General features: G+C 48.3%; 2 protein-coding genes across 3 annotated transcripts in view; both read right to left on the reverse strand.

The window, feature by feature from the left end:
- FNDC10 (fibronectin type III domain containing 10) overlaps positions 1–24,956 on the reverse strand; it is a 199,398-nt gene that overhangs the window by 86,798 nt on the left and 87,644 nt on the right. The gene's annotated exons all lie outside the window — the stretch shown is intronic.
- TMEM240 (transmembrane protein 240) overlaps positions 1–24,956 on the reverse strand; it is a 39,929-nt gene that overhangs the window by 13,048 nt on the left and 1,925 nt on the right. For both annotated transcript variants that reach the window (XM_083513307.1, XM_083513306.1), the window contains exon 2: positions 24,733–24,839. In XM_083513307.1, the coding sequence (XP_083369433.1) occupies positions 24,733–24,824 (92 nt within the window). In that variant the 5' untranslated portion in view covers positions 24,825–24,839. The remainder of the gene's footprint in view (positions 1–24,732; positions 24,840–24,956) is intronic.

Raw genomic sequence — 24,956 nt, forward strand, 5'->3', positions numbered from 1 at the left:
CTCACTTTATTGGCCAAGGGAGCCGGCATACAGCTTCCAGGGCATGTGGCCAGCATGACTAAGCCGCTTCTGCCAAACCAGAGCAGCGCACGGAAACGTTGTTTACCTTCCCGCCGGAGCAGTACCTATTTGTCTACTTGCACTTTGACGTGCTTTCGAACTGCTAGGTTGGCAGGAGCAGGGACCGAGCAACGGGAGCTCACCCCATCGCAGGGATTCAGCAGCCCTCAATTGCCTTCTCCTCCCCAAATGTGATCCCCTTTCAGAGCCACCCAGATGCTTCAAACAGCAAGAAGCTGCTTACACGAGCTTCATGTTGTTCTGCCTGGACACTGAGGTCCAGCTCTGAGGGCCTTCTGGCAGTTCCCTCCTTGCGAAAAGCAAAGTTACAGGGAACCAGGCAGAGGGCCTTCTTGGTGGTGGCACCTGCCTTGTGGAACGCCCTCCCACCAAATGTCAAGGAAATCAACAACTATCTGACTTTTAGAAGACATTTGAAGGCAGCCCTGTTTAGGGAATCTTTTAATATCTGATGAATTACTGTGTTTTGATATTTTGCTGGAAGCCACCCAGAGTGGCTGGGGAAACCCAGCCAGATGGGCAGCATATAAATAACAACAACAACAACAACAATGATCACAGCCTCCTGGGGCAGTGAGTTCTATAGTTTAAACACTGTGGGAAGAAGTCCTTCCTTCCATTGGACCTGAATCATCCAACATCCAGCTTCGCCAGATGTCCACCGTTTCTCGAGTTACAAGACAGGGAGAAAAGCTTTTCTCTGTCTGTTCCTACGCTTCTGTCATGCCTCCACTTTTGGCTAAAGTAATTTCCAAAAAGCCCCAAACCTTTTCTCACAGGGGAGTCACCCCACCTCCTTGATCACCCTGGTCTTCCTCTTCTGAACCTTTATAATATCCTTTTCTGAGGCAACCAAGTCGTTCAAACGACAAATGCGACAAATGCGTCCACTGACAATAAGGTTGGAGGGGGAGCAAAATGCACAACGCAGGAGAAAGCCGTCTGGGGAAGGGGGGGGCGGACATCCTCTCTGCCAGCGTCCCAAAAGACGAGGTGAATTAAAAGGCAATAGAAGTTTCCATTGCTTTTTAAAAGGGCCGATCGATGGGATAATTTTCCTAAGTTGATCGCTGCTGATAGCAGCAAAAGCCAGCGCATTAAGACAGGCTGGGCACTGCCCGCCTTCTCCCTGCGCCAGGCTGCTAACAAGGTCATTGGAAAGACCCCCACAAGGCTGTTCATGCTCCATCGTGTTATGTGGCGATTACACGAATCCATTAGTGGCTGCGCTTATTCGCAAGGGGCTTCCCGGAGTCACCCTGCTTGCAGATCTCATCCTGCCTCTCTCTTTCTCTCTCTCTCTCTCTCTCTCTCTCTCTCTCACACACACACACACACACACACACACATATACTGGAGAAAAATAACAATGATAACAATTCCATAACTGGACATCTGCGGCTCTCCACTGCCAGACAAATCAAGCATCTGTCCTACCCGGAATGGAGTATCCGGTGAGGAATTTGGCAAGCAAAGAACCTCCAGTGAACCTCCCTAAATAAGTTTTTAGTCCTCATGGCTTCCAACTTTGGGCACCTGTATCTTGCTTGCCTGGATAGAGGATGAAGAAGGGTGTGTTCAAGCATATGCATGTGGGAACCAGCCTATTGAACAAAGGCAACGTTTGCATTTGTTGCTCCACCCACTTTTGAGATGGGTGGGCCAATGGTGAGGCAGGTGCCTATATCCGCACGCCTCCTTACCCCGGGATCTGACTCTTTTTTCACCATTGAGCCCTGTATTAGCCACCTTGAACTTTTAAGAAAGGCAGGAGAGAAGAGTTTTCAAGAAATCAGTGCCCTCTGTGCCCAGCTGGCAGCAAGAGGTCGCTGCCATCTTTCCTACCACTTGGAATTGAACCAGGGAAAATTCACATCCACAACTGACTCCACGGCCACTGCCTCTCTCCCCTGTGCAGAAAGATGCCTTATAACAAGCCACACCATTGGCCCATCAGGCCCCATACTGTCTACACTGACTGGCAGTGTTTCTCTCTGGGGCGCAACCTCCTCCTTTGATGAGGAAGGACTGTAATTCAGTAGTTCGAGCAACTAAGCATAGAGAAGGTCCCAGCATCTCCAAGTAGGTCTGAGAAAGAGGCTCTCTCTAAAACGCTGCAGAGCTGCTGCCAATCTGTGCAGGCAATACTGAGCTCAATGGCACAATGGTCTGACTCGGTATAGTTACAGGTTGGGAAGTGCCCCTCTCTGAAAGGCAATGAAAGGCATTTATTAGTCAATTTCCCAAGGTTTAAGGTGGCTTGAGTATATCGTTTAAAACAAAACTTAAATAATACAGAAAACACAGATTGACAGAAACACCCAAATAGACTAACCAGCCAAGCCAAAAGCTAGACAGAAGAGATGTAAGTGGGTTATTGTTTCAATGTTTCGTTTTTAATTATTTACTTGTTTTTATCCTGTACAGTGGTACCTCGGGTTAAGTACTTAATTCGTTCCGGAGGTCCATTCTTAACTGTTCTTAACCCGAAGCACCACATTAGCTAATGGGGCCTCCCGCTGCCGCCACGCCGCCAGAGCACTGTTCTCATTCTGAAGCAAAGTTCTTAACGCGAGGTAATATTTCTGGGTTAGCGGAGTCTGTAACCTGAAGCGTATGTAACCTGAAGCGTATGTAACCCGAGGTACCACTGTATTTTGTTCTGTGAACTGCCCTGAGATCTCAGGACGAAGGGTGGTCTGTAAATCGAATCAATAAATACAAGTAAATAAATAAAATAAAAAACCCTGGAGAGAGACACTGCCAGTCCGTGCAGGCAATACCAAACTCAAGGCACCGGTCCTCTGACTCCACACAAGGCCACTTCCTATGTCTCTAGAAGCAGCCGAGCCTTTCGCAAACCCGGCAGTGCGACGGATGCCGCCGTTTGTTGCTCGCGGAGAACATGCCCCTCCATGTCACTCTCAGAACAAGATGCTCCCATCACAGGTGGCTCTGAGGACCAGCCGATCGTTATCGCAGCCACTTTGCCAGATTTCCCCAGGAGCAGGGATCCAAATTCGATATTATTATTTTTCCAGAGTGCAAGAATGTGGAGAGAGAGAAAGAGAACAAACCACCCAGATCGGCTGGTAGGCCTCTCTCCTGACACACGGGTGAGCATAACGCCGGCTGACAACACAAGATGGGGAACGCACAAACGGTCTTGAATTCATTAGCTGGGGGAAAGTGTGTCACTCTATAGAGCCGGGCCAGGAAGACAAGAGACGAAATCAGACAAGGCTCCACACACTTCCCTGCTTCTAATTCACTCCCTTGTCATCGCTCCTGCCCACCCTCCGGGTTTGGTCTTTTCTGGTTCTCGGCAAACGTCTTGATGCCGCCCCGAGAGAATATGCAGGCCTCCACGTGCGGCGCTTGACACAAGGTTAGCCCGGCTGAGCCCTGAGCCAGGCAAAATCCACACTCCGGCACTGAGCGACAGTATAAGTCCTTAAAAACAAACTGAGGTTCTAGTCCTCAAGGTTCTGAATCAAGGGCAAACGTCAATCGTCTGGGAAGATCATACCCTCCAACATTCCTCTGACGAAAATAAAAAGGTAAAGGGACCCCTGACCATATGTCATGACCGACTCTGGGGTTGCAGCACTCATCTCGCTTTATTGGCTGAGGGAGCCAGCGTACAGCTTCCGGGTCATGTGGCCAGCATGACTATGCTGCTTCTAGCGAACCAGAGCAGTGCACGGAAACACCATTTACCTTCCCGCCAGAGCAGTACCTATTTATCTACTTGAACTTTGACGTGCTTTCGAACTGCTAGGTTGGCAGGAGCAGGGACCGAGCAATGGGAGCTCACCCCGTCGCTGGGATTTGAACCGCCGACCTTCTGATCGGCAAGTCCTAGGCTCTGTGGTTTAACCCACAGCGCCACCCGCGTCCCATGATGAAAATAGGGATGTCCTAAATAATGATAATTATACCCCCACCCATTTGACTGGGTTGCCCCAACCACTCTGGGTGGCTTCCAACATATATCAAAATATAATAAAATATCAAACATTAAAAAACTTCCCTAGACAGGCAGTGTTCAAAATCCCCATTACTCTAGGCGCATTTTGCGACAAGGAATTTCATTAGCGCGAGCAGTTTCTGAGCTCTTGGCGCCTAAGATTTCAGATTAAAACCACAGAGTGGAAGGAAAGGATGAGCTTTTTCTGCCTCCCCACTTCCAGCTACTCTCTGAAGACTGGAGAAGTGACCCTCTTAAGAATATTAGGGGAGTGGGCAGGGGAAGGACTGGACCTTGTGAAAAATGAACATAATATTTTAGCTGCAGTTCATTCATCTTCAGCTCTGTATTCTTGCTACAAAAAAAGCACGCCTAGGCATTCCGTTGTTGCGTCCCTAACCTGGGTTTAAGGTGCCGTTTAGCTCCTAGCTTTCATAGCTCAGTTTCTAACACTGTAAGCAGTGGCGTAGTGTGGGGGGTGCAGGGGGGGCCGGCCGCACCGGGCACAACATCTGGGGGTTAGTGTTAGGGGGCGCAAATCCACGGGTTAGGGGGCACAAATTACTTGCCTTGCCCCGGGTGCTGACAACCCACGCTACGCCACTGACTGTAAGCATGGCTGCCTTCAGATGTCCTCTAAAGGTTGTATAGTTATTTATCTCCTTGGCTCAGGGGTTGCATATCTCCATCCCTTCCAAACTTTCTCCGATGAAAACAGGGACACCCTAAGATTCCGGGATCAAATCAAAAACTGGGACGGCTCCTATAAATCCAGGACTGTTCCTGGAAAATAGGGACACTTGGAGGATCTGGAAGAAGCCTGGAACTCAGCTGAAAATATAACATTTAAATGCATTATACAAATGTGACACTAGATGGCATGGTTAGCTTATGGCAAATTCAATATATATTTTTAAAAGTTTTTTTAAAATGCATTTTCACAGCGTTTTTTATTTGTGTCTAGATTCCACCCTAGAGGGACGCGGGTAGCTCTGTGGGTTAAACCACAGAGCCTAGGGCTTGCCGATTGGAAGGTCGGCAGTTTGAATCCCCGCGCCAGGGTAAGCTCCTGTTGCTCGGTCCGAGCTCCTGCCCACCTAGCAGTTCAAAAGCACGCTAAAAAGTGCAAGTAGATAAATAGGTACCGCTTCGGCGGGAAGGTAAACGGCGTTTCCGTGCGCTGCTCTGGTTCGCCAGAAGCGGCTTAGTCATGCTGGCCACATGACCCGGAAGCTGTACGCCAGCTCCCTCGGCCAATAAAGCGAGATGAGCACCGCAACCCCAGAGTCGGCCACGACTAGACCTAATGGTCAGGGGTCCCTTTACCTTTACCTTTAGATTCCGCCCTAGTCAGTAATGACTGTTAGCACTTTAGAGGCAGCCCTTCCTGGACAGACTGGAGATTGAACCTGCGATCTTCTGCCTGCCAGGCAGCTGCTCCAATCCTGATCTGCGGTCCTTTGCTGGAGACACAGGAAGTTGCCTTATCCTGAGTCAGACCACTGGCCCAGCAAACTTAGTATCACCTACACTGAATGGCAGCGGCTCTCTAGGGTTGCACTTTGGGGGCAATCCTTGCTCTCCTAGGAGGTGCCAGGGAACTGAATCTTCTGCAGGCATAGCAGGTGTCCTACCACTTGCCTTCTTTAATCCCCCAATCGGCCGTGAAGTTCCCTGGGCAACCTTGGGCCAGTCACTGCCTCTCAGCCCAGCCTACCTCGCAGGGCTGTTGTTATAGGGATTAAAGAAGGAACGGGAAGAACTTTGGAGGACATGCAATACATTTACAGATGCTTCAGGTTGCATTTTGGGGGGGGTTACAGACTTGCCGAAACCCGGAAGTACTGGAACAGGTTACTTCCGGGTTTCGGCGGCCACGCATGCGAAGAAGAGTTAAACCACACTTTGCGCATGCGCAGAAGCGCCGAATCACAACCTGCACATGCGCAGACGCGGTGCTGCGGGTTGCGAATGTGCCTCCCACACAGATCACATTCACAACCCGAGCGTCCACTATACAGTGGTACCTCGGGTTACAGACGCTTCAGGTTACAGACTCCGCTAACCCAGAAATAGTACCTCGGGTTAAGAACTTTGCTTCAGGATGAGAACAGAAATCATGCTCCGGCAGCGCAGCAGCAGCAGGAGGCCCCATAGCTAAAGTAGTGCTTCAGGTTAAGAACAGTTTCAGGTTAAGAATGGACCTCCAGAACAAATTAAGTTCTTAACCCGAGGTACCACTGAAAAGAATAAAAGAGCCTGGGAATGGAGGAAGAAACTTCACCAACTTCTAGGCCAGACTTCACCAACCTGGTGCCCACCAACCAGATGTTTTGGACAGGCATTGAGGGCGCCAGGCATAGACCCCATCCAAAAATCCGGTACAGAAGCTGCCTAGGCCAGGGTTTGTGGAGCTGTACATCGACTCCCTAGCAGGGAGTATTCAACAAAATCCATATACCACGACTGTAAAACAGCAACCACAGCAACGAACAAACCGCTAAATGGTTTACAAAAGCTTTAGAATCATTGATTAAAATAACCAGCGCAAAACCAAATATTTAGAACGATGCAGGAGATGGCGAAAATCAGCAGAGATGGAGATAAAACATCTACATGTCTGGACAGACTTCCCTAAACGAAAATATCTGAATCTTATACTCAGCTCTCCACAACCCCACATCTGTTTGCATTCTGGTGCAATTTTCTCACCTTTTTTCGCATGCAGTTCTTGCCCATTATTCATATTGTTGCAAAGCAATTTCCCCTTACGTAATGCATGCCTGGATTTAATTTTTACGAATATATGCATTTTTATGCACACTGTATCCTAATAAGATGCAATTTTGGTACACATTCATCAGCTCGACCTGCGTAGCAAACTTCAGAGAAGCACAGATCTCAAAGGTTGGGGCACTTTGGTTCTTGTACTTTTTCCAGAAAGTGCATGTAAATTCACCTCTCAATGTGAACTCAGTCAGATTTCTTCCCCACCCCTAAAACATGGCCAAGGGTCAAAGATGACAGGAGTTGTGACCCTCTCAATATTGCTGGACTACAACTCCCATTGCCCTCCATCAATAGTCATGGTGGCTTAGGGCTGATGGGAGTCGGAGTCCATCAACATTCAGAAGGCATTATGACTCTCATCCAAGACCTAGACCTCCCCATACACACTGTGGGAGCCTTTCCTACAAGGGATGCAAAAGCCACAAGGTTATTTGGTTCGTTCAGGGAGACATATTCCAAAGGGGTGGGAAACGGGGTGGTTAAGAATGACGCACCATCTGCCCCAGGTTGTCAACAGATCAAAACAAACCTTGCTATAGCTGGAAAAGTAGTCGTGAAAACGATGTATAATTGGTTCCTAACTCCTACTAAAATAGCAAAAAATGTATAGGACTGCTACAAATATCTATTGGAAGTGTAAAGAGAAGGAAGGCACATTCTACCATATGCAGTGGGCATGCAAGATGACAAAAGCATATTGGGAAATGATTTATAATGCGTTGAAGAAAATGTTTAAAAAACCAGAAGCCTTTTTATTAGGAATTTTAGGTCCAGAAATACCAAAGGAATAGAAAAGTCAGTTTATGCACGCTACGACAGCTGCACAGATGCTGGGTGGAAGGAAGATAATGTACCTACTGAAGAGGAATGGTTAACAAAGATGATGGACTATGCTGAAATGGCAAAAATGACCTGGAAGATCAGAAACCAAGAAGATGATAAATTTAATAAAGAATGGGGGAAATTTATAAGTTACTTAAAAGAACACTGTAAACAATTAAAAACATTGGCAGGATTTTAAAAACACTTGCGATGTAACAAGAACTATGGTAAGAACTGAGTGTTAAGGAAATACAGTGGTACCTCGGGTTACATACGCTTCAGGTTACAGACTCCGCTAACCCAGAAATATTACCTCAGGTTAAGAACTTTGCTTCAGGATGAGAACAGAAATCGTGCTCTGGCGGCACAGCAGAAGGAGGCCCCATTAGCTAAAGTGGTGCTTCAGGTTAAGAACAGTTCCAGGGTAAGAGCGGACCTCCGGAACAAATTAAGTTCTTAACCCGAGATACAACTCTATGGAGAACATTATACAATGCAGTTGGGAAAGAATAACTATGGAACCCGTGGAGGGAAGTCAAAGGATTCGGAGAACCCTATGTGTTTGTGATGATTGATTTACGTCTGATTCTAATTGTTAAATGTAAAAACTGAATGAATAAATATATATATATTTAAAGGAAAAGTAATCAAGTCAGATGTGTGCACTGACATTGTAGCCTTATGAGGCTTTGCCCTCGGGTGGGAAAAATATTGCGCCTGGGAAAGGGAAGTGGGAGTCAACAGACACTCAAGAAATAGTTTCGGAGAAAAAGGTTTTATTTCTACCATCCATGAACTGGTAGAAGGAGCAAGTGTGATAAGTCACAAAAAGCATGCACGAAGTTCACAGTCATGTGCACAAGCATATATACCCCTTCCAGATCCCTCCTCCTTTCTCCTCCCTCAGGAGTCCTGCCCCATGTTGAGGTTCCTGAGCATGTACAGAAAGCTGTCTTGGGGCTATTGTGGACTCTTGGCAGGAAAGGGAGTGAGGGGGTTTCAGTGTGTTCCCGTTGTTTCATTCTTGTGCTTTGGCATGGTTCCCGGAGAGAAAGCAAGTTGCAATGTGGTTCTGAGAAAGGCCTGAGAAGACAATGGGCTCTGTTCTCTACCTTGCTGCAATCTTTTTAGTTACAGCAAGCGGAATGTTTCTGATGCTTAGCTGCTGAGAAAATGATTTTGAAAAGCTTTGAGAAGCTTTGAGCCTGCTTTGGTAGGGGGTGACTTCAGGCCTAGGTGAGGTCACCTGTCCTCACCTTCCTTCATTCTCCCCTCTTAATCTTTGGACAGCCTTTTTCTTAAAAAGGCTCGTCCCAGGAAGGCACAGGCTGCTCGTCCCAAGAAGGTACAGGCTGGTATACTTGGGCCAGCGCTATAGCTTTGGGTTTCAGAGGGTTTGGGGGAGAGCTCTCCTCAATGGCTGCTTAGCGGGGGTTTCACTGTAGGTCCCCCCTCCCTCAGTCAGCAGTCCTACCTCCTCCATGCCGCCACAGTCGCCAGCTGCTGCTCCCCCTTCTGCTTGCTCCTGATGCCACCCACACGCTGGCCGGATGACAAGGCGGCAAACAAACAGATGGAGGACGCTTCTGTTGAGCCCCCCCCCATCGCCCCATTGCTGACATTCACCTGCCCACCCAATGGGAGCCAGAGGAGGAAGAGCAGGCAGGCAGGGACTGCAGACCCAGAAGGGTCCCTATTTTCCAAAGACAGCCCCAGATTTACACAAGCCATCCCAGTTTCTGATTCCAGAATGTCCCGCTTTTCCTTCGGATGTCCCTATTTTCATCGGAGAAATGTCAAAGGGTATGGAGTCATGTACCCAAAGAGATAAGATATAATAAAAACTTGAGAAGACATCTGAAGGCAGCCCTGTATAGGGAAGTTTTTAAATGTTTTGTTATGTTTTTATATACAGTGGTACATCGGGTTACATATGCTTTAGGTTACAGATGCCGCTAACCCAGAAATAGTACCTCAAGTTAAGAACTTTGCTTCAGGATGAGAACAGAAATCATGCTTCGGCGGCACGGTGGCAACAGGAGGCCCCATTAGCTAAAGTGGTGCTTCAGGTGAAGAACAGTTTCAGGTTAAGAACGGACCTCCGGAACGAATTAAGTTCTCAACCCGAGGTACCACAATATGCTGGAAGCTGCCCAGAGTGGCTGGGCCAACCCAGTGAGATGGACAGGGTATAACTAAAATGATGATGTTGATGATGGAATAGGACGTCCCCATTTTCATCAGAGAAATGTTGAACACGCCAGCCCTGCTCAAAGAATTGCCTCAGTTTTCCAAGCGTTTCACAAAAGGTTCCATTCTGCCCCCCCCCCCCAGCAAAATCTGCTGCTTCTGTTTGTTTGTTTTGGCAACCTTCTTCGGCTCTGAGACTAGCTGTTCATTTGCAATGTGAGATGCAACTGGCGCCGCCTCGTTTCTCTATTCAAGGATCGCAATCTGCTCTTGAGTTGCTTTGCACCCAGTGGCAGACCATATGCCCATGCTGCCCAGAGTGGGCACTCTCCCGAGGGGGGCATGGCACGGAGGGTGCCCTCCCAGGCGTGGGATAGCCACTTAGGTGACCAGAGCAGTGTTCGTGCCCTGCAGCCAGGGGCGGAGTGAGCCACCGATGGTGGACATTTGGCGCATGGCCCTCCACAACTCCGAAGCAGTCAAAACGAAGGGGGAAGGCCGTCGGCAAGGCGGCACAGCTCTGCCCCTTCCCCCAATGGCTCGGGGTAGACTTGGGAGCTGCGGGCAGGTGGCACGCCGAATGACCCCCCTCAGTGAGGACACCCGGGGCAGTCCACCCCCGCCGCCCCCCTTCCCACGCCCCTGTTTGTTTCCAAAGATTGCTATTTGGCGGCAGCGGCAGCAGCAAATCTCAGACCCAGGACAGGGGTGTAAATTTGGTCCTCCGGGCTTCTCTGTTGGCCCCTGGAACTCTGCCCAGGCCACACTCCTCCCCAGCCCTGCTATGCTCCCTCCTTGAGTGTTTCGGCCCTTGAACTCTGACCCTCTCGGCTGCAAGTCCTGGAAGACCTGCAGGCCTTTTCCCACCTGGCTTGGGAGGACGGGGCCCAGACTGACTCCAGCTACAAAAACAGAGGCTGCTGAACAGACTCTTGGGCTGCAGTATTGTTTAGGGAGGGTTGTTGGGGTTTTTTTTGTTGAGTTACTGATATTAAACTTTTTTGTATCTTTATGTTTGGCTCTTGCTACGTTTTCTGCGGAAACTGTTCAATTTGGTGCACTTTTCAGTGTGTTTTATTTATTGCTTATGGCTCCTTTTGCATTCGTGTAATTCTTTTCATAAGGGATGCAGGTGGCGCTGTGGGTTAAACCACAAAGCCTAGGACTTGCTGATCTGAAGGTAGGCGGTTCGAATCCCCGCGACAGGGTGAGCTCCCATTGCTCGGTCCCTGCTCCTGCCCACCTAGCAGTTCGAAAGCACGTCAAAGTGCAAGTAGATAAATAGGTACTGCTCTGTCAGGAAGGTAAACGGCGTTTCCATGTGCTGCTCTGGTTTTCCAGAAGCAGCTTAGTCATGCTGGCCACATGACCCGGAAGCTGTACACCGGCTCCCTCAGCCAGTAAAGCGAGATGAGCGCCGCAACCCCAGAGTTGGCCACGACTGGACCTAATGGTCAGGGGTCCCTTTACTTTTACCTAATTATTTTCATATTGCAAGCCACTTGGAGCATGGTTTTAACTATGGAAAAGCAGCATACAAATAAAATTTTGAGACTAGAGAGAGGTGTTAGTGCAAATGTGTGTAACAACAAACCTAATAATAATAATAATAATAATAATAATAATAGCAGCAGCAGTATTCTGCCCTTCATATGTAGTTCTCAGGGCAGTTCACAACATGAAAATACAAAGTAAAAAAGAAAAATACATAATAGAGAACAAAAGCAAACCAATAAACTACTTTACAAGGGTAAAATTTACATGCCTTGCTTTGTCCACATTTGCTTCTAGCTCTGCTTACCACTGACATGTGGCCCTTGAAAGGTGCAGCATGGGATGTGGCCCTGGGAAACGTTCCCCATACTTGCCAAATGCAGGGTTGTCACAGAAGCACAGATTTGTAGAGTTGGAAGGGACCACGAGCGTCATCTAGTCCAATCCCTGCAATGCAGGAATCTTTCGCCCAGCATGGGACTCGAACCCGCAACCCATGCTCTACCAACCAAGGTGTGTTCCGCCGCTGAGAAAAGCAGGCATGTATTAAGATGCTGCTGTGTCCTTAGGAACGCAGAAAGAGGCCTTATATTGGGTCAGACTAATTGTCTCTCTACCTCAGTGTTGTGCATTTGGACAAGGCTTGGCTAGGTTGGCAGTGGTGGAAAGACCTGTCGATTTCACTTCTCCCCAGTAGGGGTAGAAGGATCTTGTCCATTGGGATCCCCTCCCTTTCTCACTTTTCCAGTCTAAATGCGGTTCTCTACATTTCTGCAGCAATTTGCATTTTTAAAAAAAGAAATCCTCATTTTAAAAGTATGGAGCATCCGAGAACAAATTTATCTTGTGTACAGTTTTGTATACTTTTTTGCAGGCAATTTCTCATAATATATTGCATTTTTGTATGTTTATTACCAATAATACATTCCTTTTTATGCATGCTTTCCCCTAACAGATGCATTTTTGGGTTAACCTTGTTTGGATGACGAACTGCATTGCAAAATTCAGGGAAGTGCCTCTTTCTTTAGAGCGGCTGTGTTTTGGTTCTCATGTTGCTTCAGAAAGTGTGCAATTGATAGATTCAGCTTTTATTGCAAACTGAATCAAATTTCCATCTTTTCCTTCACCTGCTTCTAACCTAGGGGCAGGGAACTTTTATTTTATTTTATTTTATTTTATTTTATTTTATTTTATCCTGCGGGCCCTGCGGGATCTGATTTCTTTCCGCAGGACCTGTAAGACAGAGCTCTTCCGCCTGGCCTTTGGCTTAGAATCAGTTTGATTCCCTCCCCCTCTTTCTTTTTCCTTCTCCCCCTGTGAAGAGGCTGCAAGATTAAAATCCTTAATCTTGTTTTTTAAATTGTATTTTAATCAACTTGTTTTTATTATTGGTTGCTAGCCGCCGTGAGCCCGGTCTTGGCTGGGGAGGGCAGGGTATAAATAAAAATTATTATTATTATTATTATTATTATTATTATTATTATTATCCCACCATTTCCTCCAAAGCACTCAACGCAACATGCACAGGCCTCCTTCCCGGCGTCTTATCCTCACAACAACCCTGTGAGGTAGGCTAGGCTGAGAGTGAGCGGCTTCTAAGGTCACTCCCTATTGAGTGGGACCTGAACCCTGGTCTCCCAGGCCCTAGTCTGACCCTCTAACCGCTACACACCATGCTGGCTCTCTTTGTAGCTTGAGGGCCACAGTAGCTCACGGGGAATCTCCTGTAGGTGGGAGCGAGTCCACAGGGAAAGTGGGCGCAGCAATGGGTGGGCCCAGTATGGTGCAATCCTGGCCCGCACAAGTCAGATGTTTGCACACACAACACCCGAAACACACATCTCTCTATCCAGCTAGCAAGAGGCATCATCGTACAGTGGTACCTCGAGTTACGAACTTAATTCGTTCCGGAGGTCCGTTCTTAATCCGAAACCGTTCTTAACCTGAGGCGCGCTTTCGCTAATGGGGCCTCCCGCTGCTGCTGCGCCGCCGGTGCGCAATTTCCGTTCTCATCCTGGGGCAAAGTTCGCAATCCAGAGCAACTACTTCCGGGTTAGCGGAGTTTGCAACCCGAAGCATTTGTAACCCGAAGCGTTTGTAACCCGATGTTCCACTGTACTTCAGTGACACAATTCAGCCAGGCCAAAGCACTCAAAGTAGGGCTGGAGAGGGTTGTTACCTGGGGGCCAAACAGAGTCCTGGAGGGCCGCATTCTCCCTCCCTCTCTCTCAGTCAGAAGAACTGGAGAGAAGTGAAATCAACAGATCCATCCCAGGAACCAAGTTATTTTATCCCCCATATTAAGCACCATTTCATACTCCAAATTGTGTGTGTGTGTGTGTGTGTGTGTGTGTAAACTACTGTCGATATGTGCACAGGGTAGGGGGAAGTTTGCAAACCATAGCTGATTTTCAGAGGCAGTATGGTCCAATGAGTAGAGCTTGGGAAAGCAGGCACAAGATGGGGGGAACTGTCACTCTCCATATGTCATTGGACCAGGGACGCGGACTTATAAAAAATATTGGGGGGGGGGGCTCATGAATAATAAATAAGCTCATGAATATGCAAATAAAGTGGCGCCGCCGCCTCCTGAGCGAATAGGGGAGAGCGTGCTGCGCCTATTAATCAGCTCCGAAGGAAATTGGGTGGAGCTTTTGCTCGGGAGGGAGGGCAGGAGGCATGCAGCCCGACCCTGTGCATTTTGGGCTGGGGGAGGGGCGGCGATGGCGCTCTGCTGGAGGGGCGCCGGAGATTATTGGGGGGGCAGAGCCCCCCCAAACGAATTTTTGAGGGGGCTCGGGCCCCCTCAAGCCCCATGGAGTCGGCGCCTATGCATTGGACTCCATCTCCCATCAGCCTTAGCTAGCACAGCCATGGATCATGGATGTTGGGAGGAGGAGTTAGTAACATCTGGAAGGACATAAACTCCTCATTCCTGCACTAGGGCAACCTGAAACCTGCAGTTAATTGTGGAAGCATCACAGCAGGACTTAGGCAAAATGGTGCACCACTTTAACAAGCCACACAGATATTTAAGACACTGGCCTGGAATTTTCTTTCTATCCTGCTTTTGGCAGGGTCTCTCTCTCTCTCTCTCTCTCTCTCTCTCTCTCACACACACACACACACACACACCAGATCTGAAGTTCCTCACCCCTATGTAACCTGATCCTCTTTTAAACTGGAAACGCCAGGGATTGACTTTCCAGAGAGCGATGGTCCTTTCCCCCAGGTTTTAAAGAGCAAGGAGCCTACATCACAGGACCATAAGCTATTGGTCCATCTAGCTCAGCACTGTCTACACAGGCCGGCAGCGGTTCTCCAGGGTTCCAGGCAGGGAAGCTCTCCCAGCTGAGATTTGCCAGAGCTCCTGGTCTGACCTGAATTCTCCAGCTGATAGGCTGGGGAGGTGGGAGCAGAGCTCGACTCGGCAAGTGGGAGAGAGCCCCTTTAATAAACATATATATTTAATAAATATATATGTGTACTAAGAAGGCTGTACATGCAGCTTGCTAGCTATAGCCCCACAGGAACTGTGTGCAAATTACATGCTCCCCATTCCCAATTAACCTCCATCTCCAGGGCCTACCCCTGTGAGTTACCCCTAGGTCTCAAGTTTGAGCCCTAAAATCTCAAAGTCTGCGATGCTCTTGGCCTGCCTGGCAGACCTACTTGGAGATGCCACTGGGTTGTGAGCCTGGGACCTTCTACATGCCAAGCACGTGCTCTGTCACGGAGCAGCCCTTCCTCACCCCTTTGGATCCTGATCTCCACATACATGTGTATGCCTCTCTCTCTCTCTCTCTCTCTCTCTCTCTCTCTCTCTCGTAAAGCAGATCAAAATGCCTGCAATGATTTGTTACACGAGGTCTGTGTGTGTGTGTGGTTTTCTTTGGCTCTTTCAAAGAAATTAATTGACAATTCCGGTTCGAGGGAAGTCAGAATTGGCTTGAAAGACCAGTTTTCCTCCTAAAGGCTTGCGAGCAACATCCATAAAGGTAATAGAAAGGGGGAAGGCACTTGGCTCTCAGTGGGAGAGCTATTCCAGGAGACTACGGGGAAACAATGGAGATTTAAAAACATAAAATAAAAGAGTGTGTCCTCCTAAGAAAGCACAGATGGTTAGAGCAGGTCACCTCTACATGGTAACAGGTAAGGGCAAGGAACCGGGGGGTCTTTCCCCCTTTAAGCTGCTCACACACACCCCAAACATACACACCCATAAGGATGACAGAATATGTATTTCTCATCATGATTTAATTTTTTTTGCAAATAATTGGTGCTCTCAAAGAGCTTCAAGTCTACGCATCTTATGGGAATGTTCTGAACAATTTTTTCAAATACTGTTTTACCTATTTAGAGAAACCGCTTCACAGAATCACAGAATTGTAGAGCTGGAGGGGAACCCAAAGGTCATCCAGTCCAACCCCCGGCAATGCAGGAATGTGACAGATGGCCACCATCTAACTTTATCCATCGATAAAGTGCTCCAAGGTCGTACAAAGAAAGCAACCTTCTACTATCACTTCTTCCTCACGGTATGGCTGGCCCTTAACCATTTTTTTAAAAAAAACGCAGCACGTGATCGTCCGGACTTTGAGTTGCATCCAATGCCAGTCCTACTCAGAGTAGACCCACTGAAGTTCATGGGCATGACTAACTTAGGTGTGCTGACTTCAAGGGCTCCGCTTTACTGAGTAGGGACTTAGGCCCCATCCGCCCTCTCAGCATCGTGATGCTTCGCCGGTGTTTCCCAACCCTTGGTCTCCAGCTGTTTTTGGACTACAACTCCCATCATCCCTGACCACTGGTCCTGCTAGCAACAAGCTCCCCTCCCCGTTTGCCCCCCAGAACTAGCAGAGGGCTGAAACGGGCAGAGCAGCAGCAGGCTGCACGCAGGCGCAGTCTCAGATTGCTTGGGGGAAAACCCTGGAGTGGAGAGGACTTAAGACAGCTGATGGGAGGTGGGGACATTCAGTCTCAGCAACTGCTTCATGGGGGCAAGATCTAATGCATGCATAGGCAAACTCCGGCCTTCCAGATGTTTGGGACTACAATTCCCATCATCCCTAGCTCGCAGGACAGTGGTCAGGGATAATGGGAATTGTAGTCCCAAACATCTGGAGGGCCGGAGTTTGCCTATGCCTGATCTAATGAGTTGCTGTGTTCATTAGGCCTGCACAGATCCTGTTTTTGCTAATAAAGAGTTAACTCCAACAAGCCTGATGTGATTTATTGCTGGCTCGCTCCTGACACCGCTGGAGACTGAGCCTGGGATCTTCTCCAGGCAAGGCAGATGCTCTACCTCTAAGCTCCCATTGAGACCACAAAGCCCGTGTATAAGGCAAATAATAACTGTTGGAAATGTAAAGAAAAAGAAGGAACATTTTATCATATGTGGTGGGAATGTAAGAAAGTAAAAAATTTCTGGGAAATGATATACTGTACAGTGGTACATCGGGTTCCACATGCTTCGGGTTACATACGCTTCAGATTACAGACTCCACTAACCCAGAAATAGTGCTTCAGGTTAAGAACTTTGCCTCAGGATGAGAACAGAAATCGTGCTCTGGCGGTGTGGCGGCAGCGGGAGGCCCCATTAGCTAAAGTGGTGCTTCAGGTTAAGAACAGTTTCAGGTTAAGTACGGACCTCTGGAATGAATTAAGTACTTAACCTGAGGTACCACTGTATAATGAGATGAAAAAGATGTTGAAATATACTTTTTTAAAAAAAGAAGAAGAAGCATTTTTACTTTGTATTATAGGTGAGGATATTAATAGACAGGATGTTAAATTGTTTTTATATGCAACAACAGCGGCAAGAGTATTGTTAGCCCAGAAATGGAAGCAAGAAGAGATTCCAACTAAAGAAGGATGGCAGGCAAAATTAATCGACTACACAGAATTAGATAAAGTGACAGGAAGGATTCGAAACCTGCGGGACCAGAGATTCACAGAAGAGTGGAAGAAATATACGAACTATTTGAAGAGCAACTGTAATCAACAAATTATGCTAGTAGGACTACAAGAAGTTTTGTAAAGAGAAATATATGAAACATTGCAAAGTAGAGAAAGAATAGAGATATTAGTTATGAGATTTAAATGTAATAGTGAAAGTAAGAAATGTATATTAAGCGAATAGATTGGAAAAATTTTCAGATGTGATTGATGGAAGTCCAAAAACAGTATAAGATGTAAAAGTATGTTTAATTATTGTTGAAAATGGTATGTTAAAAGAAACCTACCTAATAAAAATTTATATATGTATAAAAAAAGAAACCACGAAGCCCAGAGTCCAAAATGACCTTACCGCACCCCTGAAGCTGGCAAACCTACCAGGGCTGGATCATATCACCACTTACCACTGGGTAGCAATGCCCAGCCTGGTAGCTGAGATCAGAAACCGGGGATCCTCTTGATTCCCCTTCAGATACACTGCTGAATTGTGTCCAGGCCGAGTGAAATTGACCGTGTGACCGTTTACTAATTTGGGGGAGGGGGGAAAGGCTTTGGGGCAACCAGGACACATTTTTGGCTCTTGCGGGAAACATTACGGCAATTGGCCCAGAGAAGGAGGGTGAGGAACGGGCCAGGTATTATTTTCCTAGCCAACTGGCCAGCTTTGGAAAGAAGGGACATGCAAGCAGCCAATTCACACAACCAAGCTGGCAAGCGGAGGATTTGGGTGTTGGGCAGAGCGGTCCTCGGGGAAGCCAAATGATATATCGGCCTCCTCTTCACCCCACATCTCAGAATTGAGGACACAGCGGCTACACTCTGGCCAAGCCAAGCAGCTGGACTTGTAAGTAGGCAGGCAGGCAGTGCCACGTTTGGCCTCGCCTCCGAAAGGTTATTGCGGAGTTGGAAAAGGTTGGCAGTCAAAATGATTCAGGGGATGGAGGACTCTCCTGTGAGGAAAGGCTGCAACACTGGGGACTTTATAGTTTATAGAAAAGGTGACTAACAGGAGACATGACAGACGTTTATAAAATCATGCGTGGCAGGGCAACAGTGGGCAGAGGAAAGTTTTCCTTCTGCTCTCATAACACTGGACACCCAACGAAGATGAACATTAGAAGATTCGGGACAGGTAGCCAAAAACACTTCTTCATAGTTAAACTGTGGAACTCACTGCCACAGGAAACGGTGATGGCCACCGACTCGGGTGGCTTTAAAAGAGGACAGGGCAAATTCACAGAGGCTACCGACCATGACGGCTATGCTCTGCCTCCACATTCACGCCTGGACCTAATGGTGCGGGGTCCCTTTACCTTTACCTGGGACGCAGGTGGTGCTGTGGGTTAAACCACAGAGCCTAGGACTTGCCGATCAGAAGGTCAGCGGTTCAAATCCCCGCAACGGGGTGAGCTCCCGTTGCTCGGTCCCTGCTCCTGCCAACCTAGCAGTTCGAAAGCACGTCAAAGTGCAAGTAGATAAATAGGTACCGCTCCGGTGGGAAGGTAAATGGCGTTTCCGTGTGCTGCTCTAGTTTCGCCAGAAGTGGCTTAGTCATCCTGGCCACATGACCCGGAAGTTGTACGCCGGCTCCCTCGGTCAATAAAGCAAGATGAGCGCCGCAACCCCAGAGTCGGCCACGACTGGACCTAATGGTCAGGGGTCCCTTTACCTTACCGGCCACGATGGCTATGTCTGCCTCCACATTCAGAGGCAGCAATGTCAGTTGTTTGAAACTATAGGAAGGGAGAGGGTTCTTGTCTTCGGGTTTTGCCTTTGGGCTTGCCATAATGGGCATCTGGTCGGCCACTGTGAGAACAGGACGCTGGACTGGTTGGGCCACTGGCCTGATTAAGCAGGGTCTTATTTTCTTATTTGCCTTGAAGCACCAGCCTCCACTGACCTCCAGTAAGGGTTTTCCCTGTTCTGGCTACTAGAAGCCCTTTGAGTGGAAAGTGCAGTGATTTGAACCACAGCTGGCAACCTTCCCTTTTTTTGTGGGAAATTCCCTTATTCCAGCGCCGTTTCCTGCTGCTTCCTGCTGCTATCCCAGATTGTTAGATATCCCGTAGACTGTCCCCCGGGACAGGTGAGGCTGCTGATCCCTTATTTTCAAATCTGAAAGTTGACAGCTATGATTTGAACCCACGTTCTCTCACACAACAAGTTTGTGCCTCTAGACGCCAAGCACCTGTACCCCATGCCGTCAGTTCTCTACTGGTCACCACCGCCTACCTAGTTGTTTCTGGGGCCCATTAGAAGGGTTAGTTTTGTCCTTTAAGGCCCTTATATTGAGGATGAGGGACCTTTACTCATGCTCAGCTCTTGAAACGGAAGAAGGCAACCTTGAGGTCCTCTCCTCTCTCATCCCTGCCCCACCTGAGGCCTTGTCAGAGGGCGGACGACAACCGCGAAGACAGAGTTTCTGACTGCAGCCCTAGCAATTGAGCAAAGTCCAGATTAATTGCTCACAGCAAGCAGGGAGACGTTTGTTTGTTTGTTTGTTTGTTTGTTTGATTGAAAGATCCTCCATTAAGATGTCTCTCCCCCCCCCCCCACGCTAACCAACGACGAGTAGAAAATCACCGCAAGCCCACTGGCGCGATGGTCCACAGTGGAAGCAAAACACATGGACCGCGATAACAAAGTGAGATTTGCGACTCTTCTGACATTACAGTCCTGAATCAATTGACGTGGAAGCAATTCTCATTCTCTCTCTCTCATTATTTCCACCCAGTGATCTGTCAAGCTAAAGGTGTCTCTTGTCTAAAACAAATCTCAAATTATTATTATTATTATTATTATTATTATTATTATTATTATTATGTTCATGTCTTTCAAGGGAAGGCGTCAAAATCTGTTTGCCGCTCACACTCTGTATTTGATGGCCTCCGTGGGCTGCTTAAGGAGGAAGGCCTAGATATAAGGAGGGGGTAGTTGGTCTAGTGGTTAGAGTGCTGGACTAGGGCCTGGGAAACCTCTCTCAGACTTTTCTACCTCACAAGATTGTTGTGAGGATTAAGTGAGGAGGGAGAAAGCCCTGGCATGCTACCGGGAGATCCTTGCAGAAAAAGGTGGGATATCAATGCATAACAAATTAATTTGATCAATCAAGTAGCATAAAAACGTGGATATTTTTTAAATGAAATAAACGCAGACATCTCTGGTTCAGGTCCCACAAATCCGCCCACTGTACCACACTGCCTTTCCCGCAAAAAGGACACAGGGTCTGTGGCTCTGCTCTCGTTCAACTTCCTGAGATAACTCCGTCATGCTGCTAATTGCTGCAAAACGTTGTCCATACATTTAAAGCACATGGTTCTCTGCCAAAGCATCATGGGAACTGTAGTTTGTTAAAGGTGCCAGGAGGTGCAAAGGTAAACTGCAGTTCCCAGAGCTCTTTGGAGAAATGTATGGCATGGACACAGCACAGCCAGAGTCCAAACTTTACATGATGCGCGTGGGAGTGCCAACTTGAATAAAATATTTTTTGGGGGGGAGAGGTAAGCCCTGCCACACATAATCGGGAATGGCAGTGCTGATCAACAGGGGCCAAACCCCCTTAAATATTTTATTGGGGGGCCCCAAAGGGACCTCGGCCCCTACGAATTGGCTCCTTGGCGGCGTGCATGAATGTTCCTTTTCTCGCAAGCGAAAGGAGCACAATGTGCCTGACGCACAGCTCTGTAAACCACCTCCTCACTTAGGTTTATTTGCGGTGCATTTTTCATCGCTCACCTTAAGTTGACCACGACATGACAAGAAGGTTGAATGATCACCACAGAATCACACGCTCTCCTTTTCGAGCCCAAGAGTTCCCCCCAAAGAATCCTGGACACTGCAGCTTTCCAAGGCTGTTAGGGGTATACTACAGTTCCCGAGGGGTGCACTACAGTTCCCAGGATTCTTTGACGGAAGCTTTCAATGTGTTTGAAATGTACAGCGTCGCTTCAGAAGGCAGAGCTAGAACAAATGGGTGGAAGTGACAGGTTTTGGCTAAACGGTTGGAGGCCAAATTTCAGTCACCATACTCAACATACGTTTAAAGTACATGGTGTCCCCACCAAAGAACCCTGGGAACTGTAGCTCTGCGGGGTCAAACACCACTTCTTTGGGGGGAAGTTATGTGCTTTCAATCTATGGTTTGTACGTAGCTGTAGAGAGTCTTGTAGGGAATGTACTTCGCCCCTCCGGCTTCAGCAGGAAAATCGGAGACCAGGGCAACCCCAATCAGGGGTGACCGGTGCCCGTTGCAACTGTTTGGGCGGAAGGCTGGGAGCTGAACAGTAGGTGGCACCAGAGTCCACAAGAGGCCAAACCAATGCAGTCCAGCTTCATTGCCATCCTTCTCTTCCCTGTTGAGCTCTACAAGGGACAACCCTGAGAATTAGAAGGAGGAAGCTAGACTGGATCTTAGTAAGATGGCAGGCAGTGGGGCTAGCTGAAGTTGGCAGGGCAGGGCCCCCTTTGCGCTAGTGCACCAGCCTCCACTGTCCCAGCCAGGGAATGCCCACTGGCTCAATGAGGGATCATTCCAGTTATCGAACGGCTCTCACCACCTCCTAAGATTCAGCCACACACTGCCCTCTGGCAACTTGAGCCCATTAGAGTCGTACCTGTGCCCTGGTGCAGCAAAGACCCAGCCTTTGTCCTCCTCAAGGCCACAGTGCAGCATACAGAAGGCTGCGGGTGCCTGCATCTGAAAAGGAGGGCTTGGAGAGACCCTGGTGAGCTGCTGCCAGTCAGTGTAGACAACACTGTGTTACATACGCCAACAGTCTGATTTGGTATAATGCAAGGGACACGGGTGGCGCTGTGGGTTAAACCACAGAGCCTAGGACTTGCCGATCAGAAGGTCGGCGGTTCAAATCCCTGTGAAGGTAAACGGCGTTTCCGTGCGCTGCTCTGGTTCACCAGAAGCGGCTTAGTCATGCTGGCCACATGACCCGGAAGCTGTACGCCGGCTCCCTCGGCCAGTAAAGCGAGATGAGCACCGCAACCCCAGAGTCAGTCACAACTGGACCTAATGGTCAGGAGTCCCTTTACCTTTATGTTCCTATGTTGTTGTTTCATTGGGGAGGGGCCTTGGGTACAATAGGCGCCATTTCCAAGGAGGTCTGAGAGAGACCCCCATCGGAAACCCTGGAGGGCTGGCTGCTGGTGGTCAGTGTAGGCAGCACTGAGCTAGATATGTCAATGGTCCGATGCAGTACAAAGGCAGCTTCCTGTTGGAAAAAGCTCATGTCTCCGAAACATGAGGACTAGGGGCTTACTTATCTTTAAAGAAAGGGATCGTAGGTTTGAGGCAGAGACCTGCTTTGGCCCCAGGTTTCACCCCCAGCATCTCCAGGTAAGGATTCCCATCTGAAACCTTGGAGAGCTGCTGCCAATCAGAGCAGACAATACTGAGCTGCTTAGAGTCCCAGGGGTCAGCAAACTTTTTCAGCAGGAGGCCGGTCCACTGTCCCTCAGATCTTGTGGGGGGCTGGAGTATATTTATTTGGGGGGGGGGATGAATGAATTCCTACACTCCACAAATAACCCAGAGATGCATTTTAAATAAAAGCACACCTTCTACTCATGTAAAAACACCAGGCAGGCCCCACAAATAACTCAGAGATGCATTTTAAAAGGACACATTCTACTCATGTAAAAACACGCTGATTCCCAGACCGTCCGTGGGCCGGATTTAGAAGGCGACTGGGCCGGATCTGGCCCCCGGGCTTTAGTTTCTCTATCCATGACTTAGACCAACCAATCTGACTCATAAGACATTTTGCTGTGTTTCTATGCATCAACACTTTAGGTACGCAAGTCGCCTCAACTCTTCCCCAAACCTAGTTCCTTCCACCTAAGACTCGTTGGCCGTACCCTTGATGAGCAAAGGCTTTTGCCTTCCGAATCTTGCTGAGCTTCAACTTTCATCTCCTCTAGCCAGCATGGCCAATGGTTAGAGGCGACGGGAGTTGGCACCTAGCGGCACTTGGCGATGGGAAACAGAGGCTTCTGGCCTCCTCTGAAACCCATTTCACTTCACCTCTCTCTGCTCTGAAAGGGCATCACCTGCCCTTTGAATTCTTTGAATTTGAATTCTTAAAAACAGAAGCTCGTTCCGACACTTCCTCCAACACCACCATCAAAGAAAGACACCACTAAAAATGTGAGGAAACTGTAGATCTTGAAAGGAAAGCCCCAAAATGGGATCAGGGAGAGAAAGCCTGGGAGCCAAGATGCTCAGCTGATGCCAAGAGCTTATAAAACACAGCCAAAGGCTGTAGCTCATTGGTAGAGCATCAGCCTTGCATACAAAAGGTCCCAGGTTCAAATCCCTCCAGGTAGAGGGAGAAACCTCTGTTTGAAGCCCTGGAGAGATGCTGCCAGTCAGTGTACACAGTACTGAACGAATGGTGTGGCTCAGGATAAGGCTGCTTCGTACATTCCTGAGCAGCTCCCGATTCTAACTTCTCAGATATCCACAAAACACCCTTAGGAAGCGGCACTGTCTTTGAACTGGGGGGGGGGGGGGACACACCAAGTGTTTTCAAAGGAAATTCAGCCTCTCTTTCACCACCACCACTGCCGCCCCATTTGTGTGCCTGCCACAACTGCTCTTATAAATCAGGCTTGTCGAGTCAGATCAAAGATCCACTGGGTCCCTACGTCCTGTCTTCCAAGAGCGGGAAGTCAAGATGTCACTGGGGAACTCAGAAGCAAAAAACCCCCAAAGCGGACAGCCTTCCCTGATTGGCTGTCCCCCGTAATTCGGCGCTGGAGGGTAGACTGCTGCTGGCAATGCAAGTTCCATTTTCTCATCAAAAGTAAACAGCTGCCGATTTATTCTCAACGAATCTGCTTGATGTCCCCCTCGTGGGTTTTGTTGTTTTTTTTAAGTCGTCTAAGCTGCCAGCCATCACCACAAACCTTGCAGAGGTATATCCATACGTATATTATTTGCACATCGGTGGATGGGTTAAATGATGAGAACAAACAAACTCAGCAACGGGCACCCTAGCAGCTGAATCTCACCTGAGGTAAACTCGCCAGGTAAGGCCCCCAACAACACTGCCCTTTCCAGACTGCAGTACAGACACTGCCATCACGACCTACCTCACAGGGTTGTCGTGAGGAATAACTACAAGGGAGCGTACGGCAGAATGGCTAAGGGTGATTCCTGTGACCGTTTGAAACATTCAAGAGATCCCTGATGACATCCACTTTCCAAGGCAACGGATTCCCTTGAATTTGGCAAAATACCCAAACAGTACATCCCTCATCCTTCCTTGTTCTGCGTGGCCACATTTCTCTCTGCCTCTCTCTTTCTCACCCCCACCCCTGCACTCCCAATGGGAGGTGAGAAATGCAGTGTACAAACTCCCCCCCCCCCAAAAAATGGGATGGGATGGTGCATGGCCGCTGGCCGCTGGCCTTACCTTCCACAGTTGCAGTGACAGACTCTGTCTTCACCTCTCAAATGCGGTAAGATATAATTGTGAAATCGGTCCAAAAGTGCGTTCATATCCATCAAGCACGCAATTGCCTGTTTCAATAATAATAATAATAATAATAATCACACAAGCCAATAAGGCTAGAAGTGTTGGAATAAAACAGTCTCTCGTGTTTGATTGCTAATATATATTAAAGGAAACCTAGGCCT

This window comes from Podarcis liolepis, assembly GCF_965112155.1.
Source record: "Podarcis liolepis genome assembly, chromosome: 7".
In the NCBI taxonomy this organism is placed as follows: domain Eukaryota; kingdom Metazoa; phylum Chordata; class Lepidosauria; order Squamata; family Lacertidae; genus Podarcis; species Podarcis liolepis.